Source organism: Opisthocomus hoazin, chromosome 5 (assembly GCF_030867145.1).
Source record: "Opisthocomus hoazin isolate bOpiHoa1 chromosome 5, bOpiHoa1.hap1, whole genome shotgun sequence".
NCBI lineage: Eukaryota > Metazoa > Chordata > Aves > Opisthocomiformes > Opisthocomidae > Opisthocomus > Opisthocomus hoazin.
Window position 1 is genome coordinate 11,214,116 of NC_134418.1, and position 21,896 is coordinate 11,236,011.

At 42.2% G+C, this 21,896-nt stretch overlaps 1 protein-coding gene across 3 annotated transcripts in view; it reads left to right on the forward strand.

Moving 5' to 3' along the window:
* The first annotated feature begins 2,043 nt into the window (after positions 1 to 2,043).
* HTT (huntingtin) overlaps positions 2,044 to 21,896 on the forward strand; it is an 88,985-nt gene continuing 69,132 nt past the window's right edge. For 2 of the 3 annotated variants that reach the window (XM_075420413.1, XM_075420414.1), the window contains exons 1-10: positions 2,044 to 2,413; positions 8,175 to 8,258; positions 8,704 to 8,824; positions 12,480 to 12,539; positions 17,534 to 17,613; positions 18,060 to 18,198; positions 18,448 to 18,589; positions 20,046 to 20,224; positions 20,733 to 20,937; positions 21,809 to 21,856. In XM_075420413.1, coding sequence (XP_075276528.1) covers positions 2,313 to 2,413; positions 8,175 to 8,258; positions 8,704 to 8,824; positions 12,480 to 12,539; positions 17,534 to 17,613; positions 18,060 to 18,198; positions 18,448 to 18,589; positions 20,046 to 20,224; positions 20,733 to 20,937; positions 21,809 to 21,856 — 1,159 coding nt within the window. In that variant the 5' untranslated portion in view covers positions 2,044 to 2,312. The remainder of the gene's footprint in view (positions 2,414 to 8,174; positions 8,259 to 8,703; positions 8,825 to 12,479; positions 12,540 to 17,533; positions 17,614 to 18,059; positions 18,199 to 18,447; positions 18,590 to 20,045; positions 20,225 to 20,732; positions 20,938 to 21,808; positions 21,857 to 21,896) is intronic. The other variant, XM_075420415.1, reaches the window with a different exon arrangement.

The window sequence follows — 21,896 nt, forward strand, 5'->3', positions numbered from 1 at the left end:
TATTCTTGATGTGCTTATCCGACCTGTTCTTAAAAACATTAAACAAAGAGGTAACCTATGCCTAGGTAGCCTGGGTTTAGGAAACCTTTCCATGTTCATGAAGTTCATGTCTGTCTTCTAGACGAGGTAAAAGCATGCTGGTTTTTTCTCCTGGAGACCGAGATGGATTCATTGTCATCTACTAAATTACATATAACCTTTTAGGTATTCACTGTTACTCCACCGAGATTGTGACTTTATTTTTCTTTGTGGGAACGATGGTTTATAAAAATGCCTAATGTCTAACCCTGCCTGTTTGTTCTTGCCCCTTGCCAGTGTCACATCATTTCATCTTTGCCAATGCAGCTGTTTGTGGGGCTGCTGTTGGAACAGGATCAGTGACACGATACGTGCAGAACTGTGGATCGGTAAATTTGCATTGGGACAACCTACTGATAAAGTACTTGCCAGAGAAAAACCTGATACCCCTGAGTTACCCCAACTCCTGGTTCCTGAGCCAGAGGGCTCGCGCTGCCGGTGCAGTTTGGAAGGAGGAGGAGAAGGGAGAGTCTGCTGGAGGGCAGGCAGTGCCTCAGCGTTGCTGCCCGTGAGTCAGCAGCCCTTGGGGGACTGGCACACAGGCGTTTCCATCTAAAGCTTCAAAACAGGTTTGCGAACCACTTGGTTGGTGGCTTGTTTAACCTTTCATAACAGCTTGTGCCGTTTTTAATACGCTTAAATTTATTTCAAAGTGTGGAGTGGCACATGCCATTATCACATAGCCTGTACAGCATTCCAGCTATGCTATCATCTTCTTCATGTATCATTTGCTAAATGAAAAATTCACGATCATCCGTATGTTCCAGAGAAAGCTCTCTGCAAGCTTTATCATAAAGTAATCAGGGGAAAATACTCCTTTTACCTTAAAAGCTCACATTTTGTTACACATTTACAATGAAACAGGAGTTTTGCTGTAAGTTGAATTGCTTTTGGTAGCGTATATAGGTTTACTTTCAGAGGAATGTTTCAAATGGCTCATCTTTTATTAACATGCTAACACCGTCAACTGGCACAGCAGCGTTCTACCGAGTAAGCAAGAACGCGATTAGCAAGGCGGTTCTGTCGTGACTCGTTGGCCTGAGCATCCGAAGACCTGAGTTTCGCTTCTCTGGTCCATCCCTGCTCGCAACAGTCCCGTTGCAGACTGAGTCACTGCTGGGAATTTCTTTTCTGAAAAGTTCCAGGCGCCCTTCTCCGTTCGCGGGGCTGCAGCCACTTCTCGCGTTCGAGAGGCAGGCGGAAGTGCCAGTTCTTACCAGCTGTCATTTAGAAATATGTATCGGCAGCTTACAGCTACAGGTGAAAAGCTCAGGGACAGAATCGGCGATTTAAACGCGCCAGCGCGCCTCCCGGCCGCGGGGGGAGCGGGCAGGCCCCCGAGCGCTCCCTGTCCCCGGCCCCGAGGCGGCTCCTCCGTTGCCCGCTGAGGGGGGAGACGGGTCGCGGGGAAGCCTCGGTCCCGCGTGGGCAGTCCCAGGTTCTCACCGAGCGGCAGCGGGGTCCCGGGGAAAGCGGAGCGCTGGCGCAGCCGCCCCGGCCCGGTGCGGAGCCCAGGCGGGGAGCGGGGCCTCCCCCCCCGCCCCGAGCACTGTTTGTCGGGCCGGGCCGGGCCGCGCCGCTCCCCGCCCGCCCGGAGACGAACCGGGCGCCGCCTGGCGCAGAGCTCGGCCGCCTCCTCCCCAGCCGCGGGCGCGGCCGGGCGGCGGGCTCTAGGACCCAGCGCCCCCTCACCGCGGCGCGCTGGCGCCTGCCCGCTCCGCTGTGCTCTGACATTTGGGAAAGGGCGGGGTCCTCTCTCTGATTGGACAGGGAGCCTGTCGCTCTCCCTGCTTCCCCGCCCTTTGCCGAGCCCGCGTGCCGGTGTGTGTACGTACGTAAGCGTGCGCGTGACCCCAGGCGGAGTCACGATGTGCGCATGCGCGTTCCTCGTGGCCATGCCCCGGGGTGGGCAGGGCAGCCCGGGTAGGGGGCGGGGCAGCGGCGCGGGGAGTGATGGGACGGGTTCAAGATGGCGGCGGGGCGGCTGGGCCGCGCTCGCGGCCCCCTGCGGCGTCTCCCTCATTCATTGCGCCAGTGACGGGCGGCGCGGTGTGAGCTGGCGGCGGCGCCTCAGCAGCGGCGGAGACCCAGCCCGGCCGGACCAGGAGGAGGAGAGAAGGAGAGGAGGAGGAGGAGTCAGGCCTGCGAGGAGAAAGGCGGCGGCCACCGCCGGGCGCCTGTGGGAGGGCGGGGAGGAGTAGCGGGTCGGCGCCGCCGGCGCGGGCGGAGCGGATATGGCCACGATGGAGAAGCTGATGAAGGCGTTCGAGTCGTTGCGCTCCTTCCAGCAGCAGCAGGGTCCGGCTGCCATCCCCGAGGAGCCGCTCCAGAGACCGTGAGTGACCCGCGCCCGCGGACTGGGAGCGCTCCCGAAATGGGGGGGGAGCGTGCCGACAGCCCGGGAGGCGGCCGGCGGTCCCCGGAGGAGGCAGGCCCGGGAGCGCTGCCTGCTCGCTGCTCCGGTTTAAGCTAGGACCGGCTTTCTGGGCAGAGACCTGCAAGGAGTTAGTTTAAATGTTTCCGACCCACTTTCGCTGCGGGGCCGGCGCGGAGGCTGCTGAGCGGTGAGGAGGCGCCGGGGTTGGTGCGGGACGCGTACGCCGGCCGTGCTATTGCTGTCTCCAGGGGAGGCGGGAGGGGCCGAAGGATTGAGGAGCAAGGTAACTTCTGAAGTGGCAGTTTCGTGGTGGTGTTTTGGCAGAGGGTGCTGAGCAGCGGAGCTGGGCTCTTGGCCACCTGCTCCCGCATTACGTCTGATGCGGTTGCCAACTAAATTGTCACGGTTGGTGCTGTTTGGAGAGCGTTGTCTTAGACAGTTTCAATGCTTTTTTCCACTTTAGGGGAACAGGGGATGAAAAAAACTCATCTTCTTCATGAGCTAGTGGTTTTTGTACGCTTTACTGGTTTGCAGGGACCAGTTGCTCTGTTATGTGCATTTTTTCTGCTGGTACTTAGTGTGACATGAAGGATAGGTGGCCATCTATTTCCAGTCTTTCCTATATGTTGTTGAAAAGTATCTGACTAGAAAGTTACTGATAAGATAAATCGTGGTATTTCAAGAAAAAGTCCTGAAAGTTATTTGTGATGCTTGCTGAGGGATGTTGTGCTTGGTTTGAGGGTCTAATTTTAGGCATGCTCTACTTAAAACATTAAAATATTAGGGTTGTAGTTGTCCTTGTTGACTTTGCTTTGTGTTTAAAAATAGGCTGTGTGTTTTCAGAAAGCTGATGGTATTGCATGCCCCCAGGAGCTATACAAATTCAGTAACAGCACTAAGCCTCATAAAAGCCTATGAAAGAATGTTGTGGCAGTCTTTGCTGAAGTTTCCCAAACTTTTAGTGAAATACCAGGTGACATCTTGAGTGTAATTCACAAGATTGTCTGCATTTTTTTTTTTTTTTGTAATGGACTGGAAAGGAAAACTGCCTTTGTTTTCCTTGCTTTTGCGGAGAGGTGTTCATCTTCATTGTGGTTCTGTACAAATAGTAATTAAATATTTTGTATTTGTGTAGTAACTTGCTACCATTCTATCTGTTTACTGTTGTAAAAGGATGTGAGTTTACCTGTCAGTAACAAAAGAATAAATTAATGGCTGAATGTCATAGCATAAATGCTACTGGTTTACTCTTTAATTGTTTCATTAGATACCTGTATGACATTGTTCATTAGATCAAAGTTGTCCTTTTGCCTGAATTAGATGAGTGAGAAGCTGTCATTCTTGGGAGTTATAGAGTGATTTCGTTATTACAGCTGGTGTTAGACATTTTTCGTTGGCCTTTTTTGCTACAGTAAAACTAACTCCCCACCTCTGGTTTCCCCCCCCAAAAAATAAGCTACCTTAAATTACATCAACACAATGTTACTCTACATGAGTAAAAAAAATTCCTTCCTGTTGGAATAGGCAAAAATGGCCTTTTAAATATTTTTGCTAGAAACTGAGCATTCTGCATTTGGTTAGTGAGTGAATCTTATTAAGGACTGTCTGTCTCTTGCTATGAAATTTTTTTTAATCACAGAGATTGGGGTAGAGAAGGCTTAATTGTTTGCACAACATGTATTGAAGTTTTTCTTTACTTTATTAGAAGACAATGACTTCTGAGCTCTTGATAAAACTATATTCTGGCTTTACTTTTTTTTAATTAAAATATTAATTGATTTTAAGCTTTTACCAAGAAGGTAAGAGCTTTTCTGTTTTGAGAGATTTTAATCAGCAATAGTCAAGTGTTATGCTTTTATTATGCATTACAGTCAGACATCAGTTTCTGTACACTTATGCTGAGGTGCCTTATTTTCTTCTGTATCTATTTTTAGCTTTTTCAGACTCTTAAATTTTGGTTGGAGTTGGGTGTTTTGTTTTGGATTACAAAACTCCAAATAACTTAAATTTTGATTAGTGCGATATAAAATTCACGGTTTACTCAGTGAAACTAAAAAGCAGATGGGCTGTCACATAACATCCTGTATTTTACGTTTTATTAATTTTTACATCTTATCAGTGAGCTGAGACAATGGCTTGCTAATGTTTCTTCTGGAAAAGTATTTACCTTTGATTTTATTAATCCAAAGGTGGATTCTTTTCCTTTTCTCTTGTTAACTTGTTCTAATAGGTAACTATTGTAAAATTGTTTTGTAACTATGCCATATTTCCGATTTTATTTTTTTCCTTGCAGTTGCTTCTAATCATTCCCTTTACAGCAAAAAGTGCTGCAAGAGCTAAAGAGCTCTCCAGCAAATACCCCATTTTCCATCCTCATGAACTTTTCCTGGTTTTTTTTATGTTTTACTGAAGCTGTGGTTGTAGATTGGTTTCATCAATTTATGTAGAGGTATCATGAACTTAACTGAAGACCACATGAACTGTGTGGATAATACCACCATTGACAAGCAGGGCAATAGGTTCCTAGATGTTTTTTTTTTTGCAGTTACAATTTCAGGGATGTGCTGTAGAGCTGTTCTACTTTATTTGGCTATTCATCATTGTCTGTGTTACTGCACATTGTTTGAACTGTGCACCACATTTAGGCTTATTTTATTTCTTGATCCACTCGTATTTCTATTTGTTGTTAATAGAATCTTTTTTGACTTTCCCATTACTTTACTCAAGATTAACGTCAAGCCATTTGGCTTGGCCCTTTTTCTTAATGCTAGTTCAGATTTAGAGCTTCTATACTCTTTTTAAACATTCTTAATTCTGAGGCCTAATAAAAGTTAGTATCAATGAGCTACATCTCTTTGTAGCCAGGTCATCAGTACTTGGAGTACAAATAATCTGGGCTTGATGGTTTTCTTATTTTGTTTATTAATCTTCTTGGCTAGAGATTGTCTGTAGAAGCATGCAGAAGATTAAAGTCCTTTGCCTGTGAGATGAAGCTTTCCTCTAAATGACTGCTACTTCCAGTATCTCCTGCCTTCTGTTATTCATCAAACTGAAATGACCTTACACTTGGGGCGTGCTACTTCAGCTCTCTTCTAAGAAATATGTGATGATGCTGTTGTCCCCTTGGGTATGCTCATCAGCAGTTTGCCTGAAGACTTTATAATGCTTCTGAATATAGCTTTTTATTTTTTAAATAAAAAATCATGTGTTGAATCTCCAGATGCTGTTCTGTTGTTCTCTCTTTGTAGGCACAGAAAATATGTTTGTGTGCACAATGTACAGAAAATATTTGTCTTCCACTTTTTCCTTCATTCCTTCAAAAGCTGATTTTCTGGAAGTTGAATAACCAGACAGCAGATGAAAGATTCAGTACAGCAAACTCGGTTGAATGTTTGTTCTTCTTTCCCTTTGGGTGGTAACTGATAGTGTTCACCTAGTTTCTGTTATTTCAGTTTAAATGGTAACTTGTTAACTGCATGTGTTCCTTCTAAGTTTTCACATTAAATTTTTTTTATTCAGGCCTTTTTTAATTTTTTAAGTTATTTATTTCGGTGAGGTGGTAGATTCAGTGTTAGGTGAGCTCCGTTTACAGAAATCTGCTGAAGACTGATGTGTACTAGTCTGAGTAGTATTGAATGCTGCTGCCTTGCTCAGGGCTGTATAATATGTAGACAGTAAAGAACTTTATTCTGAAAGCAGTCTCATTCAGCAATATCTTTAATGTGTTTTGTATCTGAAATAGTGAGCTTATGGGCAAGTTCAGATGTGCCCTTTCTATTCTTGGGTTGAATAAGTACTGAGAATAATGCTCATAAGAGATGTGGGCAATGCTGGGTGAAATTATCATTAATTCAGTTTCTTAGGTGCCTCTTCACATCAATGGTACTAAAGTTGTAAAAGCAGTTGGATGTTTTAGGAAGTATTTGCTGTTTCGTCAGAGGTGACCTGAACCTGCTGTTAAAGACTGTGATGCTTTTTCACAATAGAAAGGTGTTGTATATCTGGATCAAATTCAGATTAACTACTCATATTCTGCCAGTTGCTTAAGAACACAAGCCAGAGAAGAGAACCTCTTTGAGGAACACTGAAGCTTACTTAGAAAATACTCCCAAATTATAATGGAAAAAATGGTTTTGTTTGGAACTATTCCTTAATGTTTTGAAAAGGGAAAGCATGTGTGGAGTGATATGAGAGAATCCTTGGGAGGAAAAACTGAAATTTTGGGAGCAAACACTTTTCTACCTCCCAGTTCCAGCCTGACAGAAGAAAAAGGACAGGAGTACTTGCAAAGAATGACTTTTTTCAAAAGCTGTACTATTATTTGAGCTAAAGCTCTTAAATATTACAGCTTAATTCTTCAAAATTTTTGTCTAACAATGTATTTTGAGTTAGCTTAATGTGCTTATTGGCTACTTGCTGTTTGTGCTTAATGTTTAGTTAACTATATTAATGTATCTCAAGGCTGTTCACATATTTTTCCGACTTCTAGTTTGAAACACTGTTTTGCTAGTTGATGGGTTTTGCTGTTTTTGCCGAGACAGAACTTTAAATGCTAAAAATACAAATGATCAGTTTTCACTTGGAAAACAAAAGGAAAGATTCTCTGTGAGTGTGAGTGGAGAAGCAGGTATCTCCTTGTTGTGAAACAGACCCAGGGGAGGTACCTTTAGGTCTGCAGTTTGGCTCCCGTATTGCTACCAGTTAATTATTTAAAAGTAACATCTGCTTTCCTAGGAGTGATTCTGTGCCAGTAAAGTTAAGAGTAGGAGACACTGCATAGAATGAAATAAAATTCAGTCATAGCTATGAATCCATCTCACTCTTTTTCAGTCCCTTTGTTGGAAGTGGAGTGAGGAAGAAATGTCTGTTCCAGACTCAGCTGTAAAGGGTTATAGGAGCTTATATCATGTCGATGTGAATGTTAAACAAATTTTGCAGAGTAGAAGCTTCTCGTGTTGTGCCCTGCATCGCTTGTAGATATGCATTCCTTGCTTCTGTGAATTGTATTCTCTTTGTTTTACACTCATTTGCTGCAAGTTGACTAAGCTTGGCCTTTCCTGGACTATACCAAGTATTACTACAAGGACGTTATTCCTGATGGGCATAGACTATGCTTAGAGCTTTGCTATTTTTATAATTACAAAACCATTTGGAGGAATATGGCATGTGATAGGATTGCCTTGACATCTTTTCCAGTTCAGATACAAAATGGTTGATTTAATAGAACTCTTTAAGTTTCAAGAACTTGCCAGACAAAGAAGTTCGAGGTGATACTATGTGTGAGGAAGGTCTTTTTAAAAGTGGTATTTTTAGGTCTGCAAGACTTGTTCTCATGGCTTATTTTCCCCAGCCTTTTTCTTTCTGTCTCTCTATCTCAGCTTTGTTCTAGGTCTGCTCCACTTTTTCCTTCCTTTCGTTTTACTCCTCTTCATTCTTCAATTTCGTTTCCCAGTTATTTTCTCAGAGAAGCTATGGAATTAATATGATACTCCTGGTTAAATGGTTCATTCTTTTTCTAAGTGTGTATCCTTCCCTTTGTGTGTGTGCCTGCATGTTCTCAGCAGCACAGGTAGTTGGCATACAGCTGTTTGCATTATGACCAGAAGAGTGCATCTTTTTCTTGTATAATCATTAGACACTACTCTAGCAGGAGTCTTTAAATGGTCATTGCTCAGTTTTGAAGTCTTGTCTCAGACTCATTATCATTGTGTTCTTTTAGAAAGAAAGAACTTTCAACTACCAAGAAAGATCGAGTGAATCATTGCCTAACAATATGTGAAAACATAGTTGCTCAGTCTTTAAGGTAAGACAATGTCTATAATTTATTGCATGAATATGAATAGCTACTTTAGAGTGTTAGTTATTTGGAGGCTTCTTGATAACTGCTGATATTAAATGCTCAATTTCTATTTGAGACTGAAATGGCACAATGTTGTTTTTGTGTGGTTTTTTTTTTACCAACTCAAAATCTAAGAAGTAATTTTGTTTAAGCATTGGTGAAGTTGGTGTTATCATTCTGCCTCAGACAGAGAAACTGAGGTCAAATACCCTGCCAGGCTATGTAGGAAAGAGCAGAGAAATGATCTCCCAACTCCAAAAGACATGCTTTAATACACTGAATGTCTTCGCCTTTTGGGAAGTTGTAGTTGAAAATGTGTAGCTGGATTCTGAGCACCCTCAAAAATAGAATTGGTATTTGCTTTTCGTAGTGTGCAGTGTAATTTTCTAATGTTTGTTTGTTTATTTAGAAATTCTCCAGAATTTCAGAAACTGCTGGGGATTGCTATGGAGCTGTTCCTTCTCTGCAGTGAGGATGCAGAATCTGATGTCCGGATGGTTGCTGATGAATGCCTTAATAAAGTTATTAAAGTAAGAACCAGATTTTACCTCTTCTTGATGCAGCATCCTGTATGAATTCCCACTGTTCTTTTAGTTGCTTTTCTTGTTGTTTATAATATCTCATAATGTAAGAGGTTAAGTAAGCTCTTTCACTAAATTCTGTATGTGCTCTTAGAAGAGTTTTTTTATGCCCAGATGAAGATATTTAACTTGTATTCTATCATTTGTCATTCTAATCTATTCTTTTCTTCAGTTGTTCGTTAACTTTGTTCTCTTCAAGTTAACCAAAACAAGAATGTGGGCTTTTGTAAATCATCTTGTTGTATGGGAGGGGTACTCTATTATTGTTCTGTAGACATAAAGATACTTAACATGAGGAAAGGTAAAAACATTATTAAAAAGCTGACTGAAAGATGTAGTGGTTTTTCACTCCAAACTAGTAGTATGCTGTAATTCAAGTAGTGTGATTTGCTGACACTTGGAGGAGCTTTTAGGCAATAATTAGGATAAATACGGTGTTCTGGAGGTCTTTTATTACCCTACTGAGATCCAGAATGAAGGGCTTGTTGGAGAACACAAGGTGGGCATTCATAGGAGGTCAGGCAAGGTCTAAGTCTTTGAAGTATCTTAAAACGAACCTCTTGAGTAACTGCTGTGAGCTGAGGCTTCCAGGACAGGTTTACCTTCACTTGGCCTTTCTTTTTTTTATTTGCTGTTTTCTGAAATACTTGACCTTTGACTCAATGTAATGTACCTGCATAATTAATCTAGTTGATGCAAAGTTTAAGTGCTTTAGAAATTAGCAAGTAATAATTTTCTTTAGCATGAAGGAGTGTGTAGAAGCAAGCAAACGAAATATCCCTATTTATTTCTGTAGGGATTTCTCTAAGTTAAGTTCTACTTGTTTGATATCTGAAGGAATTGAGTTTTGGGGGTTGAGCTTGTGGCTGAAAGTTGTATGGAGAAAGCTTACTAATTGTGTAGTGTATTCCATGATGATAGGGAATGAGGACATGCAAGTATCTCTTGCTTTTTTTATTTTGTCCTGTAATACTTTAGTCTGTTCATTCTGGTTAAAATGTTCTTCCATTTGCAGGAGTTTAGCACTCCATGAAATGCATCCACCGTTATGTAACTTAATTTGCTTTAAAAGATGCTCTGAAACAGTTCTAAAGAATGCAAACTTACTTCCTTCTTTCCACCAAACTCTTGTGTAGGCTTGGTATAAAATTTACCTTTTTAATTCACTGATATATTTAATATTTTTGCTTTCTGGCCTGTTTCAAGGTAACTTGAATAACTTCCTTTTTTCAAATCTTTGTGCGGTAGTTTGTTTTGTTTTAAATATTAAAGTGACTTTAAATGATGAAGTCTTCTATCAGTCATTAAGCTTGGCAGTTGGTCACAGCTATGAAATGGTAATAGTTGTGACATTCCAACCGCATGGATGTATCAGTGCTATCAAAGCTGGTCGTGGTTTGTATTCTGTTTCTACATTTTATGCTGTGTGGAAGCAACTTAGTCTTTAGTCTGATGCGCTCTCATGTATAAATGCAGAGACAAAAAGATGTGCAGTTTTATTTTTGGTTGTGCAAGTAGCAGTGATGCTTGTGATGAGTGGAACAGAGGTGTCGGGCCCCTAAGCTTGCATATTAGTCGATGTTCAGTGCTTTTAGTACCTCAGGCGTTTTAGGGACTAATTTTGTGTCTACAAAGATGCTTTGTATTTTCTCTTGTTAAATAGAAGAATGTAGATGTATGCAGAACTTGTGTAACTGTGTGTCTGTCTGGAGTTTATGCTCATTAGTAAAATTAAAATACTGACAGTTCTGTGTAGACAAGGCTGTAAACTGAAACAGCAAATAAGTTTATCTAAACACTCTGTAGGTCATCTTTATGTATCTCTACACTTACCTATCGGAACCTTACAGACAGCATAAATGGCTCGAAGTTTAAGTAGCTTTGGTGATACCTTTATTTAAAAGAAAACTCAGTTGGGAGTTACCAGGTTTCTGCAGGTAAGGTGTTACTGAAGCTGTCTTATTTCTGAAGCTGATGTACAATGTTGTAGTATTCTCTTGTGTTGGTGATACTGGTGGGACTGTTCACACAGATTGGAGTACAGTTGGTCTCAGTAATTGGATTTCAGTATTTGTAGTAATTTAGAGTTGAGTGTGCTTATAATTTTTTCTGGTTGGGACGGCTTTTTAGATTCTAGTGTGCTGGAAGTACAGTTACATGCTAATAAGAGTTATTCCAGTGAGTGTGTTATAAGGACAACTTACCCTTGAAGCTAAAATAATAGCTGACGCCTCTTTTTGTTGATTGATATCCTTACGTATATGGGCAGTGAACTTCCCATGAAAATTAAGTTTTATGAAGTAGGTGAGATTTACCCCTACCTGCTGTCATCTAGGCACCTGCAGTTAATAGCTGGGGTGCTTAAGACAATATAAAGATACAAGCCAGGCAAGGTTCTTGTGGGGAAGGTAATACCACTTTATTATAGGGACTGGTATAATTGGGCGGAATGAAGTTTTGGGGCATACAGTTTTAGGCTAGGGGAATTGTGCTCTGGAGGCACCACAGGCACTTCGCTGACCGTGCTTAAACAGTTGTGACCTCTACATCAGCATGGGTCATATGAGAGTAATCCTGTGAAGATGTGAGCTTAATGGTTGGTGGTCAAGAAGGGAGATAGAAAATTTGAAATTGTGAAATTATTGAGCAAGGAATAAAGAATGAATACTAAACAATATAGCACTGTATAAATCCATAATGTAGGCACTTGTGTGTTGTATGAAGCTCTCATTTCATCCAAGGAAGTAGTGGTGGAAGTGTAAGTAAATTGTAGTATGCACTAGGAAAAAATGGAAGAGAAAGGGTAGTCATATGTATACAAAATATTCTGTAGGAAGAGATTATATATAGCAGATCTGTTTTCATATTTTTTTTTCTCGCCATTTCAAAGATGGAGGGAGAATGATTGAGATGAACAGAAAATTACTACTTTTTGGTGCTTACTTTCATTTCATGTACCTTATTCTTAGCCAGACTGCAGGGTTCAATCTACCACATATGCTCTGTCGCATTTTGCTTGATCAGATCCTGGGATGAGATACTTCTGGTGTCCAGAATACCTTGTAATAAATGGATGCAAAAAATAGGCTAATGCATGAAAGAAGGGATTTTCAAGGGCTGTTAAAGGTAATGGTACAAATACAGCCGTTTCTCAAACCATTGTTTGTGAAATAGTAGGAGGCTACTTGATGGTGGGGATGTATAGCAGGGAATACCTCTTGCTGCTTGTGAATACTATTTTTGTGGTTTAATAGTCTATTCATGAGTATTTGTTCCTGGTGATTGCCAAAAAGCACGTTAGGCTGGCTCTACTTGTAGTCCGATCCCATATGGCCTTTTTCAGGTAGAATGATTAAAGCACTCAATATTAACTGCAAATAACTGTTAGAGTTTGTGGAATTTGCCTACATTTCAGTTTTGTGTTTGTGTGAAAGATAAAGGTGTCTCTCTTCAGTATTTAGCACTTTGCTGGTTGTATATCAAATATAGGGGCAGTTATGTAGTTCTCAGCCTCTTTTTGAAGCTATTTTATTGCAAGTTTATCTTTATTCCTGTAAAGTGCCTCCCCTGTGATACAGTGTATTCTCAATATGTTTTATTGCAGGCTTTGATGGATTCCAATCTTCCTAGGCTACAATTAGAACTGTATAAAGAGATTAAAAAGGTGGGTTTCGTACTTTCATGTTCTTTTGCAGTATGGTATTCAGTAAGTGTTTTAGTATATTGGAATGTGGCATTAGTGTAAATAAATAGTGTATGTCTTTTAAGATCAAGGTCGAAGCTTCAGTCTGGAAGGATCTGTGACTGTTTAATGTATTATTCTACTCAGTTCCTCACTATTGGCCCCATTGTTTAGATTTAACCACGCCTGAAAGCTTCTCTGGCAGAAAATGTGTGAACATTTGGTGTGAACAGCAGTCTGAGTTAACCTTAGTGACTCTGCACCCAAATGAATAAGGCATATTTGTGATGTTTGCTCCACTGACTGATCTGGAAGGAATAACTTCAAGCAAAAGGATGGTGAAAAGTAGGTTGAGAACAATGACGTTCTTAATTTGACCTAACTTCTTGGAGGAATCATTTGATCAAGACCTGAAGTGACGTGATACAAGTTTTAACTACTTTGTTTTGTGGATTTGTGGTGTGTACTTACAGAAGCTGTAAGTAAAAATATCGAAGCATCTCTCTTTGTACCAAAAGCCATAGTTTATTTGTGTCCATGGGAAGAATTTCAGTAATAGACTTCCTAAATATATAACTACAAAAGAAAAATGGTGTGTTTAGGACAGTATCACTGAAATCATGTCTCTTTGCAGCTATAAAGTGTGTTTACACCAACGCACGTAGCATGGGCAATAAACAGGAGGAGCTGGAAGCCATTATACAGCAGGACGGCTACGACTTGGTCACCATCACAGAAACGTGGTGGGACAACTCGCATGACTGGCTTGCTGTCATAGATGGCTACAGACTCTTTAGGAAAGACAGGCCAACAAGGAGAGGTGGGGGAGTTGCTCTATATGTGAGGGAGCAACTGGAATGCATTGAGCTTGGCCCGGGGGCAAATGAGGAACGAGTTGAAAGCTTGTGGGTTAGAATTAAGGGACAGGCTTACATGGTGACATTACTGTGGGTGTATACTACAGGCCACCTGACCAGGAGGAGGAGGTTGATGAGGCCTTCTACAGGCAGCTGCAAGCAGCCTCACAGTCACAGGCCCTGGTTCTCATGGGGGACTTCAACCACCCTGACATCAGCTGGGAAGACCATACAGCTAGGCAGGCGCAATCCAGGAGGTTCCTACAGAGCATCGATGATAACTTTCTGATGCAAGTGGTGGAGGAACCAACAAGGAAAGGCGCGCTGCTGGACCTCGTGTTAACAAACAAGGAGGGACTGGTGGAGGATGTGAAGGTTGGAGGTAGACTCGGCTGCAGTGACCATGAAATGGTCGAGTTCAGGATCCTGCGTGGAGGAAGCAGGGCGATAAGCAGGATCAAAACCCTGGACCTCAGGAGGGCTGACTTTGCCCTCTTCAAGGAGCTACTGGGAGGAATCCCGTGGGCCAGGGCTCTCGAAGGCAGGGGGGTCCATGAGTGCTGGTCGCTCTTTAAACAACACTTCTTCCATGCACAGGAGCAATGCATCCCCCTGAGAAAGAAATTTAGCAAAGGAGGCAGGAGACCTGCATGGTTAAACAAGGAGCTTCTAGCGGAGATCAGGCAGAAGAGAAAGGTCCATGGAATGTGGAAAGAGGGACAGGCCACTTGGGAAGAGTACAGAAACGTGGTGAGAGCATGCAGGGATGCGACGAGGAAGGCCAAGGCCCACCTGGAATTGAAGCTGGCAAGGGATGTCAAAAACAACAAGAAGGGCTTCTTCAACTACATCAGCAGCAAAAGGAAGGCAATGTGGGGCCGCTGCTGAATGAGGCGGGTGTCCTGGTGACGGAGGATGCGGAGAAGGCAGAGCTAATGAATGCCTTCTTTGCTTCAGTCTTCAGTGCTAAGACTGGCCCTCAGGAATCCCAGGCCCCGGAGGTAAGAGAAGAAGCCTACAAAGAGGACGACTTTCCCTTGGTCGAGGAGGACTGTGTGAGGGATCGCTTAAGTGATCTGGATGCCCACAAATCCATGGGCCCCGATGGAATGCACCCACGAGTGCTGAGGGAGCTGGCGGATGTCATTGCTGAGCCACTCTCCATCATCTTTGAGAGGTCCTGGAGGACAGGAGAGGTGCCCGAGGACTGGAGAAAGGCCAATGTCACTCCAATCTTCAAAAAGGGCAAGAAGGAGGACCCAGGGAACTACAAGCCGGTCAGCCTCACCTCCATCCTGGGTAAGGTGATGGAGCAGCTTATCCTGGAGGCCATCATGAAGCAAGTGGAAGAAAAGAAGGTTATCAGGAGTAGTCAGCATGGATTCACCAAGGGGAAATCATGCCTGACCAATCTGATAGCTTTCTACGATGACATGACTGGCTGGGTAGATGAAGGGAGAGCCGTGGATGTTGTCTACCTTGACTTCAGCAACGCTTTCGACACAGTTTCCCATGATATCCTCCTAGGGAAGCTCAGGAAGTGTGGGCTGGATGAGTGGTCGGTGAGATGGATTGAGAACTGGCTGAATGGCAGAACTCTGAGGGTTGTCATCAGTGGCGCTGAGTCTAGTTGGAGGCCGGTGACAAGTGGTGTCCCTCAGGGGTCAGTACTGGGCCCAGCCTTGTTTAACTTCTTCATCAACGACCTGGATGAAGAGTTAGAATGTACCCTCAGCAAGTTTGCTGATGACACCAAACTGGGAGGTGTGGTAGATACACCAGAAGGCTGTGCTGCCATTCAGCGTGACCTGGATAGGCTGGAAAGCTGGGCAGAGAGGAACCTGATGAGGTTCAACAAGGGCAAGTGCAGGGTCCTGCACCTGGGCAGGAACAACCTCATGCACCAGTACAGGCTTGGGGTGGACCTGCTGGAGAGCAGCTCTGCGGAGAGGGACCTGGGTGTCCTGGTGGACGACAGGTTAACCATGAGCCAGCAGTGTGCCCTGGCTGCCAAGAAAGCCAATGGGATCCTAGGGTGCATCAAGAAGAGTGTGGCCAGCAGGACGAGGGAGGTTCTCCTTCCCCTCTACACTGCCCTGGTGAGGCCTCATCTGGAGTACTGTGTCCAGTTCTGGGCTCCCCAGTTCAAGAAAGATGAAGAGCTACTGGAGAGAGTCCAGCGGAGGGCTACAAGGATGGTGAGGGGACTGGAGCATCTCCCCTACGAGGAGAGGTTGAGGGAACTGGGCTTCTTCAGCCTGAAGAAGAGAAGGCTGCGAGGGGACCTTATAAATGCCTACAAATATCTGAAGGGTGAGTGTCAGGAGGATGGGGCCAAGCTCTTTTCAGTGGTGCCCAGTGACAGGACAAGGGGCAATGGGCACAAACTGAGGCACAGGAAGTTCCGTCTGAACATGAGGAAGAACTTCTTCCCTCTGAGGGTGACGGAGCACTGGAACAGGCTGCCCAGGGAGGTTGTGGAGTCTCCTTCTCTGGAGATATTCAAGACCCGCCTGTACAAGATCCTGTGCAGCCTACTGTAGGTGACCCTGCTTCGGCAGGGGGGTTGGACTAGACGACCCACAGAGGTCCCTTCCAACCCCTACTATTCTGTGATTCTGTGGTAAACATATAGCAGGGCTTCTACAGAGAGAAAATATATGTTGTTTGTCAGACAGCAATGTTGTTGCTTTTTGTTATATCTATTTGGGAATGATAGGACTGTAGAAAATAAATAACAAAAGCAATGTGGATAGCTTTTCTTCTGTCAGATGTAGACTACTAGTAGGCCCAGTATGAATCATAGAATGGTTTGGGTTAGAAGGGACCTTAAAGGTCATCTAGTTCCAACACCCCTGCCATGGGCAGGGACACCTTCCACCAGACGAGGTTGCTCAAAGCCCCATCCAGCTTGGGGAGGGGGCAGCCACAGTTCCTCTGGGCAACCTGTGCCAGGGCCTCACCACCATTATACAGAATGTCTTACTGTATTGTTGTACCTTAATGTCATACGAAATTATTGAGGGTATAGAAATGGATGTCCAGATACTTAACAAAAAAGAGCCAGCATAAACAAGAATCCCTCTCAAGTTGCTGCATGTTACAACCAGGTGCAGGAGGAAATATTTTGTTGTTCAAGTGGCATGTGCTTCTTGAATAGTTGCTGTTAGATTCGTGGCAGAGGCAAGAGAGAGGTAGCAGGCGTAACAGAAGCACCCAGCAAGCTGAATTTTGTTTGTGCATGACTTGGATCACTTTAGGAGCCATGCTAGAATCTGTTGTTTGGCTCTGAACATGAAAAATACACAGTTTGTAATTCAGACACAAGGTTTTTTTACTTACGCTAACAAGACCGTGAGTGCTTGATACACTAGCTGAAGAGAATAAGAAAGAAGTGACAGTATCTACAGAACTCAGCTCTGTCTTCAGTAGCACTTGATTTAAGAAGCATTTTGGTTAGGTATGAACTGCATTAGGTACACCTTTTCTCCTAGACATCTGTTGACTTCCATAGTTTCTGTGTTTCCAGCAATGCTAAGGGGCTTTACTATATCCTTAGACACTGGGTGTGAAGGCATTCTGGCTCAAGTTGGGTGCACAACTGAAGGTGTCAGTATGGACAAACAGATACTAAACTTCAGCGTGATACAGATGAATACGTGGATTTTTTGTGTGTGTGTGCTCAGGAGCTGAACATTACTCATTTGCGTGTCTCCGCTGGTGTTGATTTTATGCTGCATTTGTATTTCTGCAAGTGTTCCAGTGATTTTTAGACTCTCATATCATCAGAGTGTCTTTGTTGGTTGATGACTTTCTCTGTGGTATTTTAAGCTGATTTCAGCAGAGTGGATATCTCGGACATTTCCGTCTCTTTCTTGGTGTTCCTTATTATTCATTTTGGATCACTTGGAAAATTCTTAATACCAGCCTAGAACAGTGAAGGCAGTCATGGAGCTGATGTGACTTCCTCTTGGCTAAAGGAAATTTATGGCTTCTGGAGACCTTACATTTTTATCTGTTTAAGTGAAATAGTATAAAACTGTATACTATTGTATAGTGTAGTATTTTTTAGGAAATGGTTTTGCTTGCTGAAATGCAAAAATTATGTCCTCTGTCTAGAATGGTGCTTCCAGAAGCCTACGTGCTGCACTCTGGAGATTTGCTGAGCTTGCACATCTAGTTCGGCCTCAGAAATGCAGGTAAACACATCCTGGTCATGAACTTTCCAAATAACATTTAACAAAATATTGATGTTTACAAAATGGTACTGTTCTCAAGTTTTAAATATATAATTGGGAGGTTGGAAGAGTTCCTATTACATTATTCGCTCGGAAGTAGCTTTATTTGATTAGTTCATTTTCTTTTAATGGAGTTTTAGTTCTGTGCTGTATGGGACTCAGGGGGAAGAACTTGTGAAGACGATCACTTGTAATTTTTTCAGGTGTGGTATTCTCTGTAGTTCTGTCTTAGTGTCTGAAAACTGTATTCAGAATAATACTGTCTTTTTTTTTCCTACATTCTGTGTAGCCAACAGGTACATTTTTTATGATTTAATAATACCACAGAATTTGAGTATGAATTTAAAATGCGTAGATGGGCACAGTTTTCTGATCTCAAATTGGTTTTTCTCCTTTGCCATACTTAGGCCGTACTTAGTGAACCTTTTGCCTTGTCTAACGCGAATAAGCAAGAGACCTGAAGAATCAGTCCAAGAGACACTAGCTGCGGCAATACCAAAAATCATGGCAGCGTTTGGCAATTTTGCAAATGACAATGAGATTAAGGTATCTTTCTTTAACCTATTAATGCTCCCTGTTACATCTCAAAGCACAGTAAGCTATTGGCATTATCAATCAGGTGTTACAGAAAGCAGTGTTACAGCTGCATGTCTGAATTAAGGCAGAAGTTGTCCTTGCTTTATGTATGTTATGTAGTGTTTTGAATGAATGAAAAATACAATTGCTGACTTCTTAATTCATTTCTGTCTCCTTTTCTTTCTCATAAAATGTTAACTAAGATATCCTTGTTTTTAGGTTTTATTGAAGGCTTTCATAGCTAATCTTAAATCCAGTTCCCCTACTATCCGTCGAACAGCAGCAGGATCAGCAGTAAGCATCTGTCAACATTCGCGAAGAATGCAGTATTTTTATGCCTGGTTATTGAATGTACTTTTAGGTAAGATTCAGGAAAAAAAAAATTTTAATTTTATTTAGGTATAAGTAACAATTTTTTCCCTGTAAGACACTTACCATATATGAGAAGTTTTCAGGCAAAGCAAGGATACTTAGGCTATCGGTTACACTGCTAATGCTTTCTCTATTTTAGATTCAGTCATACCTTCATCTAACGTAATATATTTGTATCTCTGTGTGTGCTGCAACAGTAACTCAGTCACGCTGAAAAGAAAAGGCCAAAGTTAGGGAAGCAAGTAGCTTGTTGGAAAATGAGGAGGTCTAGAGATTCTGGAAGAACTTGCTCAGGAGTCTGTGAAGACTTGCATTGTTCAGCAGCTTGGTTGGTAGTGCAGCAGGTCTGCGGTGGAGGATGTGTCTGCTATTCTCTGGGTCATGAGCGCATACCATGTAACCTTTTTTGGAAGTACCACCATGTAGATGCTTTATTTGAAATCCTAATGTAGACCAGAAGTCGAATTTTTTTATTAGAAGCACACAACTTTGTGTCAGGTATTGCTTCCGTATTTATTTAGCTGGGAAATTTATATGGTCTTAGGGGTGTTTTGCAGCTCATAATGAGATGCTTGTCTGGATTGTAGTGGAAACTTTTGCCTAGGTTTTGTTACTGACAAGGGGTTCTTTACTGTGTGGACTGTATTGCAAAAGGAGAGGTAAGAAAGACCAACAGAAACATAAAACATTATCCTGTTAGCCTTGCTTCTATTAAGAACAGGTGAAAAATTCAAATGCCATGTAGTGGCTTTCCTCACTCTCTGTGACTTAAAAACGGCATACTTCTGTGCACATATTGTTCTTTCCTGCCTCAAAGGTGATGTTTTTATAATGTCCTGGCAAGGGTACTGAATTCAGGCGGCAGCGTTAATAGGAATTCCATGAATTGATTCTGATTTTTTTTTTTTTCCATCCACATAGAACATCATGTTTTCTTACATCAGTTATATTTGTTCTTAATATGTTTTGAGTTTGACTCTGTGATTAGCAGGTAGGTATGTGGAACAAGGTTGCCAGTACTTGAGGGAGGAGGCAAAAGTGTGTCATTCATGAGGACAGTAGCACGTATGTGTGAGGGAATGATGTTTGGCCTTAATTAAACTGCCAAGTGGAGGGAGGAGGCACGTGAGGAGAGTCTAGATCACTTGGGGAAAGCATCAGGTATTACAAAAAGGAAAATTTTTTGCCTTTTTATTGAGCGAAAAAAGGTAGGAAACAAGGAAGGTGAGAGTCCTCTGACCAAAATGATTTTCAGGAATATTAAATAATGTGTATTTTCAAACACTTCCACATTTAGAAAACATTCTTAAGTAGCTGGTAGGTTTTAGGTTGATTTGTTGTTTGTTTATTTTAAGAAGCTATTATATGGACTACATGAAATAACATCTGTGTTGAAACTAACTGTTGTCAGTAAGTGATTTGGCTGCTTCTTTCTCTACCCCCAGGCTTGTTGGTTCCTGTAGAAGACGATCATCCTACTCTCCTAATTCTGGGTGTTTTACTTACACTAAGGTATCTCATACCTTTATTGCAACAACAAGTAAAGGATACCAGCCTGAAAGGCAGTTTTGGCGTAACAAGAAAAGAAACAGAGATTTCGCCTTCACCGGAACAACTTATACAGGTAAAATATGAATGATAACTCTAACCTGAAGAGTACTGGTTGGAAGGAAAAGAAATAAATCTTGCATATAGTATGATACAGCACTAGTTTGAGGTTGAACATTCTGAACATTTTTCTCAAATTCTTGTTCATCTGGGTAAACGATAGTTGGTTGAATGACTAGAATTATTGATAAATAATGTTAGTGACCAGAAAACACAGAAAAACGCATCAGCAGTACTTGTTAAGGGTTCCCAAAGGAGCTAAAGAACTTCATGATCCTTGTGGTGTTCTTTGATGTGATTCCTCCTTCTATAACAGTAATCAGAAACAGCGGACTTCTACCAAAAAGGCAGGTGAATGGCTACAGTTAATTGGCATTTTCCCCTTGGAAGAGTGTGGTGAAGATTAGGTGTAGCAAATGTCAGTCATTTTTAATGCATCACTGAAATTTAATGTGGTATATGAGAAGATAGGTAGTATGTCGTGTGTTCAAAGAGAGTTACTCCAGCACTTTGTTGGATTTTAGGTTTATGAATTAACTCTGCATTACACCCAGCATCAGGACCATAATGTTGTGACTGGAGCTTTAGAATTATTACAACAGCTCTTTAGAACGCCACCACCTGAACTTCTCCATGCCCTGACCGCTTCAGGGGGCATTGCACAGGTCAGTGTATCCAAAGATGAATCTGCCAGCAGGAACCGCAGTGGGAGCATAGTGGAACTAATAGGTAAGCTATATTTTTGGTAATTCAGGTAAAAGGAGATGAACATACTCACCAGCTGTACTTCTCAGTGTTAGCCAGATAAAATGCAATGTATGAAGTTATGAATGACTTCCCCCTCCACCCCTCAAACCCTCCCTCCCCCTGGTACAGTAAAAGGTTTTATCCCCTCTCTTCTTTAAGTCAGTATACACTCATTGAGTAATGGCAGACTCAAAGTATTTTTCTACAATTTGTATTATGGGGTTTTGGTTACACAGAGCAAGTTAGCTGTGGTGACAGATTCCCCTCCCTCCCTCCCTTCCCCCCAATTAATGTTCTTCTGTCCAAGCATCTGACAACTGTGATACATAAAAAGCTGATCTAATCAGAATTTATATTAAGTGATAGCTACTTGCTGAATACCAAAACCAGCCTGAAATTAAAGAATGACTGAAGTTTATCTGTGACTTTTAAAATCAGCGATCAGCGTTCTTGTCTGTGAAGTGCATGTTCTTAAAATTGTCTCTTAACTGCTACTTACTTGTTTCAAAAGAATCAGTCTGTGATTGGATTTCTGTAAGGACCTCTGTATTGAACTAACAGATCATTCTAATATTGCTGCTACTAGAAGGTAATTCATTAGCCAGAAGCAATCATAGCAGTGAAATTTAGAGCACATTTTTTTAAAAGCAAACTTTGCACAAGTGGCATATTAAGATAAAAGGTCATTTGATGTCAAATGATCCAAAACACTTGGACTTCAAAAGCATTAAGTTTGCTATTTCTTCCTGGCTGTGGGCTTTTTTTTCCCCTTCCCATTTGTGGCTATTGGAATTCCTTCATGATTTCAGCAGCTCTGTCTTTGCCCTGATGTGTTACTTTCTGTGATTTGCAGCTGGAGGGGGGTCTTCATGCAGCCCTGTTCTTTCGAGAAAGCATAAAGGTGATTATTTTCAAAAACAAATCTTTAATTGCATTTAATT